The sequence below is a fragment of the Triticum urartu genome, chromosome 7A, assembly GCF_056163025.1.
Source record: "Triticum urartu cultivar PI428250 chromosome 7A, HENAU_Tu73, whole genome shotgun sequence".
Lineage (NCBI taxonomy): Eukaryota > Viridiplantae > Streptophyta > Magnoliopsida > Poales > Poaceae > Triticum > Triticum urartu.
Window position 1 is genome coordinate 440,636,751 of NC_141879.1, and position 6,937 is coordinate 440,643,687.

Sequence of the window (6,937 nt, forward strand, 5' to 3'; positions counted from 1 at the left end):
CGTTTTTCGTTCGGGGGCGACCCATTCCCGGTCCATTTTTGAGCTTGATTTACGTCGGCGCAGACACGCGACGAACGCGCGCGCTCGCCTACTCCTGTCCCCGGGCCCGCTGGTCTGTGGCACATTGGCCTCCCCTCTCACCCTCCTTCCCCTGACCAACAAGCAACCCTCGCCCCGCCTCCTCCGTCACCGACGCCGCCGCCTATTTTTGCTGGCGACTCTTCCAGCTGCCGCCGCCTCCACATCCGCCCAGCACGCCGCCCCTGCCCCTAGTCGCCCGCCGCCGCCGTTTTGCCGCCGGGGAGCAAACTGGTTCCCGTCGCCGCTTCCCCCACCGCACAACGGTCACAACTACGACAAAGGGTACTATTTGGGTGACGGTATCTATCCTCAGTGGACCACTATTGTCAAGACAATACCCAACCCTGTCGGAGAGAAAAGGAAAAGATTTGCCCGAGAGCAAGCGAGTACTAGAAAGGATGGCGAGCGTGCCTTTGGTGTTTTGCAATCTCGATGGGGCATCGTTCAGTGTCCTGCTAATACTTGGAGCACGCAGGAACTATGGGAGGTGATGATTGCTTGTGTAATCATGCACAGTATGATAGTAGAAGACGAGCACCCGGAACGTCTGTACGATCAAAGCTTTCAGTTTCAGGGTGAGAATGTTGTGCCTGAGCATGGAGTAGCGGCAACATTTAAGCAGTTCACTAAGTTTCATGAAGACATGCATGATTGGGAAACTCGCGTGCAACTGCAAAATGATTTAGTTGAGCATATGTGGACTCATGTTGACAACCAATAGATGTATCTTCGTTTATTCGTTTGCAAAACTATGTGAAACATTTTTATTTGTATTTGGCTTGTAAAACTATACTATTTTATTGGGCGGCTAAACTATTTTGCTTGTTATTTCATTTCACAATATGTTTGAATGCAAATCAATGTAAAATTGGGCGGCCAGCCGGCCATGCCTGCACATATGGGTCGGCGTGTTGGGCGTGCTGCCGACCCATATGAAAAACAGGGCGGCCGACCCAAACGAACAAAAAGCGGACGAAATCGCCGTCCGTTTGGGTCGGCCCGTTGGAGTTGCTCTAATGGTGCATAAAAACAAGATACAGTTTCTCATAGTCTACATTTAGTTGTGGTCCATTGAGCTAACCTTGCTTATTTTGCAATGATGCTAGATTATGCAATCAAACAAATTTTGTGCATATATATAAAAAATATAAAAAAGACATGATGTTCAAAGGCCACTTTAAACAGACAATCAGAATAATGAATAAAATTAAGCTTAACATTACATCTGCATTGTACTTCCATGCCAAGAAGAAAAGGAAGCCTCGCTTTTCCTGGAATATACACTTGCCCGTCAATGGGGGCCTACAAACCTGGAGTTCATCTGCAGATCTACAACCTTAAGAGAATGGGTGAAAATAATGGCAGAAGACACATTTTTACAGTGCAACAATACTTTGTTAACCACTTAATTTAATGGGTACATAGTAGTATTGCTCGGAACTGTCAGCACGACTTCTGGATGAGTCACAAACCTACTTCTATGTTCTGGGATGCCGGCCAAGCAACCGGCCTTGTACTGGGAGCAGAGAGCACTGCCATTCTGGTTGGCCTTCCGCCTGAAGAAGCTCGCCATCGACACCACAACCACTGTGGGTACTGCCCACTGGCCTAACCTTTACTTGTTTTACCTGCAAGAAATGATCGCAAAATCGAGTGTCAAAGATCGACAAAGGTAATTATTACTCAGCTCGGCAATCTACAAAGTGAGGCCGTAGAGTGAGTGGAGTCATGAGATGCAATTAATTTTAAGAACACAAAAACTAGCTCTAGGTCCAGATTCAAGATGCCTGTCTGAAACAGCCATTACAAGCCAAGTGAAAGAGGTGGTTAGATTTAATTGGGGGAGAATGATACAAAAGTTTCAATACCTTGACATATTCCACAAAAGGGAGTAGAAGATGCCAGCAAAACTGATAGGCAACAAAAAAGCAAAATAATCTGAGTCTTCCACTTCCATGTACAAGAATCAAGTCCAGACTGCCATCATCATGCTGAGCTTTTGGTGCAACAAGTGGAGAAAATAACCCCTGGGCAGGCTTGCAGAAGTGGTTGCAGACCAAAATGCCAAGAAACTCCCCTTTCCTCGTAACCCAATTATCTCCAGTGCTACGATCCATATAAGTACCACTCTTAACCTTGCTGTCATCAGAAAGCTGGCCATGGCATTTTTCAATCGGTGACTCCAAGTTAGGAATTGTCTCTGGTGATAAAGGCAGATAATCCACCTCAAATTTGTATTGGGGCAGGGACAAAAACTTAAGAATGCCAGCGATGACGTAACGGAAGGGCCCAAGCTGCAGGCGGAAGTTTTCAGATAATTGCAGAACTGTAAAAAAAAGAGAGAATAAATTCGAGATTATAAGGTGACTAAAAACATGTCATAGCTATGGGTATGTAAAACAGAAGACAGGATGCATTAGTGCAGTAAAATCACACCAATCTGGAACTGTGGCCTAGTGGGTATTATCGTCAACCAATAAGAGGTAACTAGCATGAGTGGATCTTTAAAAGCAAATTGATCTGATATCTTCTTCTATGTCATCAAAATCATAAAGTAATTTAATCTTGTTCCTATTCTCAAGGATACAAACAGAAGTGTTCAGAAGAACATTTCAAGTTCTCAAATATCTAGATAAGAACCATGAGCATTTCTGTAATCCCACATAGTTAGCAAGATCATAGTAGAAGTTCTGTCATTCCTTCTCGCTCTTGCTGTTGTTTTGTATTATATATGATCTCCAAACATCACAAACAAAGTCTCTTCTATTCATAGTTTTTACCAACAGCCAAACCAAATAAGAACAAAATATAACTTTGTTGCCGAAGACAATACCTTCCACAAGGTTGTCTAACTAGGTTATAATACCAAGTTTTAACACAGACTAGCATCATTCGAATCAGCTATGCAATAAGAGTCAATCATCACATGCACCACTACAGAGCTACACGGACAGAAGAAGTAAACTTACCATCAGCTACAAAACCACAGTAGGAAGCCGTCAAACCGAAATGAGTAACTCCAGCTTGGATCCATTTTACAGCAAACACATCAATCGGTGTGAAACCACCCTACAGAAATATGAACTTACATATTAATATGCAGAGTCACATGTAAAATATGACAACAACACACCACCTTAGTATGTCAAATTGTCAACAGAACTCATGAAGAAAATTATCACTTTCAACATAACATCACAAAATTACCTTAGCTAAAGCAGTTGCTGCTGACACAGGATCCCTGATGCCAAGAACACTCCATACTAATGAATTATCGGAACCAGCAGGAACTATCCCAATAGGAAGTTGAAGCGCCTCTTTCAAATCGTCTCTACCAAGTAAACCATTCACAACCTGTTTAATGTATGGAAATATGTAGTTAGCAGAATGGGTACTGATGCTTCTGTTTGTATATAAATAATTTGACAGGCCTGAAATACATGACAGTGGTGTGTTGTTGTCCAAAACAAGTACAAGGTGTGGACAAGTATGAGTGCTACGCAGTTCAAAGTTCAAACTTCAAACTTCAAATAATAACCGATGGAGATCAGCAGAAAGTGAAACAGGTTACCAGCTCAGTCAAGTAGAAACATATGAAAGGAGATGAAACAATACCTCATTTACGACTCCATCACCCCCAACACAGATAATGCCTGTAACGAATGGAAACATCAGTGAATTGATCAATGAAACGAAAGCACAATTGCAAAAACAGATACGCGGTTCATATTACCATCAGGGCATGTACTGAGGTCAACAGTAGAAGCAAGCACCTTTGCATGACCAGCATACGCTGTTTCAACAACCTCCATCGCGAAGCCTGAAAGCTGCACCAGATCAAAATTCAAACTCAAAAGCACTCAGGTAGCAAAATATATATTTTAACAGGCATATGCGGCCAATTAAAAACAGAAGGAATTTTTTGCTGCTGTCTTGTGTAAATTAAGTATTTCACAGAACTAAGTAGAGGCAATACACTCTCAATGGATAATGACAGAAACTAAAATGATCAGTAGCATGAAACTGAAAGGGATCTTTTTTGGTAGTTGAAACCAACATAAACATTTTCACTTATAGCAAAACTAGGAACATCTTACCTTCAGTGTTGATTGCACTTTCTTGTAGAAAACCTCGCGAGAGCTACGGAATCCAGAATTAGGATTCAGGATGACAAGGACTTTACGAATATTGTTTTGTTTCGCATTTGATTGGTCTTGCAAAACATTAAGTCCTAAATAGCTGGGAAGTTGCTCTGTGTAAGTGGTACTAAGGTCAGAGCAACAGTTTGATACAGTCCGCCTCTGGATGAGAAGGGTGGTCTGCAATCGAGTAGATTTCCATAATTTGCGAGGCAAAAGCATCTGGCCAGCTTGCGGTGTTTGTAGCTTCATGGTATTAGAATACTGATAGTAGCTTCTTGGGCGGCGTGAATTGTAGGAAAAGCATTCGTTTACAGCACTACAGGATACCTGCAATATGATGATACATACATAATATGAGAGCAAGATCTAAAGTCAACAGCATGCTCAAAAAGGAGTATTTCCATGCTCATGTCAAGATGAAAACTTAATGCAGCACCCACGTAGCAGCACCCTAATATGTTTTAATAAGATGCTACATTAGTCTTAGTGAAGTATTTCCCACCACAGCACTATGAATCAATACTCCCTCTGATCCAAATTAATTGACGCGACTTTAGTACAACTTTGTACTAGCTGCGTCAATTAATTTGGATCAGAGGTAGTACTGTACTTGTTTAGAAAGGAAAACAATGTAATGCTACGATGCATAGAAAAACAATGTAAAATTCAGCAGGAGAAAAGTTTGTGACCATATCAAACTCTCCATTTGTAATGAAAACTTGAAAATTCGTGGTTACACGACAATGATCCAGCTTCATTTAAGATTTAACCCAGGGAGAGGAAAGAAAGCCAGCAACTAGACACAAGAAACAGATCTCAGAGCTAGTGGTAGAAAGTCTGGCAAATGAATCACATTCCACATGCAAAATCACGAGTTAACTACCCAAAATGCAGAGCAGAACAGTAGGAGAGGAGAATTTTTTTAAAAGAAAAGTTGAACTACCCCTCCTTTTCTTCCCCCGTTCTTGGCAACCTCGAGAAAGCAAGGACATTTTCACTCATCTGCACGCTCCAGTTCCTACTCAGAAACTAAATAAATCCTAAAAGACAGCTACGCCTAGGAGATACAACAAGGAACAGACTTAGGGAAGCGGGAGGAAGGTTTTACCGGGGATCGGACGAGGCTTCTGGAGCTCATGATCAATCTGGACGCGAGGCAACAGCCCACAGCTCCAGATCAAGAAGCACCTCTCAAGCCTCAAGTTAACGGAGGGAGGGGCCGCGGCGGTGCTGGGGACTCAGCGGCGAGCGGCGGCGACGGAGAGGAGAGGGGAGAGGGGGATTGCGGAGGAGAGGGGAAGCACGGGGTGTTTATTTCGTGCCCCTTTCCTTTTGTTCGTTTGTTTTCTCCGGCCGACGATTAGCGGCCGTTGGATGAGGAAGATGGATGAATAAGACTACGATGGTTTGATTCTTTGGATGAGTGGATGTACTGTGTAGGAGAGCGATTTGGTTCATGTGGGTTTGGACTCGTGCACGTTGTCCAACGCTTAATCAGTGAGAACATATCTTCTTATTCTTTTTCAAGAACTTCCAATTTGCTCGTCAATCCTCGTGGTAGTACAAAGAACACCATAAATAATAATAATTACATCAGGTCTATTGACCATCTAGCGACAAATGCAAGCACTGAAGCGATAAAAAATCACACCGCCGTCATCGCCTCTCCTTTATCGAAGCCTGGCAAAACTTGTTGTAGTAGACAATTGGGAAGTTGTCGTGCTCATGCCCCATAGAACCAGCGCATTAGAACAGCAACCGTCACCGATGAAGAAAAGTGTAGATCGGAAAAATCCAACATGTAAACACACGAACGTATACGCACCAAGACGGATCCATGGAGATCCACTGAAGATCAGCACCGACTGAATCCCACGAGATCCGCTGGAGAGACACCTTCACATGCCTTCTGACGACGTTGTACGGATCACCGGAACAAAGACTAGGCGGGGTGACTTTATTTCAACTATAGGGAGCTACCATCGTCTCGCTTCCTAAGCATTACACAAATTCTAATCAACTTTATAGAAAGACCTAAAAATGGAGCAGGAGCCTTCTCACCGGCAGAGGTTGAGGTCCACCGTGCTTTCATGGACCTAAGGCCACCGGAGACAAGGCGAAGACCCTCGTCTTGAGAGGAGTCGGTCGCTATTTTATTATAATATATACACTAGGCTTTTCTGAAGAACTTGAAATAGTGAAAGTGCAACTATCCCTGGGTGGTTTTGGTAATTCCTAACAACATATAGCCCATTGAGCTAATGCTACTTCAAGATAAACATTTCAGGACAGCTCAATGATTGGCATGGCATGGATGAGAAATGTGGATCCCTCAAAATGCTAAGGACAAAGGATTGGCTCAAACTCAAAGCTCAGGACTCTACATTTTTCTCATTTTAAGTGATCCAAGATCACATTGAGTCCATAGGAAAAGCCAATACTATCAAGAGTGGGTGAGGTGTTGGTTAATGAGTTTCTTGCTCAAAGTGCTTAGTAATATGCTCCAAAAACCCTCAACTACTTTCTCTCACATCCACATATGTCCTAAACCAAAAGTCAAACTCGGCCCCACCGAATCTGTCTATCCGGCGCCACCGAGTTCAGTTGACATAGCCACTACCAGAAACCCTAGTCTTTTCGGTCTTACCGATAGGGATCTCGGTCTCACCAAGATGGGATTGTAATCTCTTTGTTTCCCTTCATAACGTTTCAGT

General features: G+C 43.1%; 1 protein-coding gene across 1 annotated transcript; it reads right to left on the reverse strand.

Annotated features, from left to right (window-relative positions):
* Positions 1-1,257: 1,257 nt before the first annotated feature.
* Positions 1,258-5,587, reverse strand: LOC125520597 (sphingoid long-chain bases kinase 1). The gene is made up of 8 exons (XM_048685552.2): positions 5,332-5,587; positions 4,179-4,550; positions 3,815-3,908; positions 3,697-3,734; positions 3,289-3,435; positions 3,051-3,150; positions 1,950-2,407; positions 1,258-1,709 (listed from the first exon to the last, which is right to left on the reverse strand). The coding sequence occupies exons 1-8, from the start codon at positions 5,359-5,361 to the stop codon at positions 1,560-1,562; spliced, it is 1,389 nt and encodes a 462-aa protein (XP_048541509.1). The 5' UTR covers positions 5,362-5,587; the 3' UTR covers positions 1,258-1,559.
* Between the last annotated feature and the right edge of the window lie 1,350 nt (positions 5,588-6,937).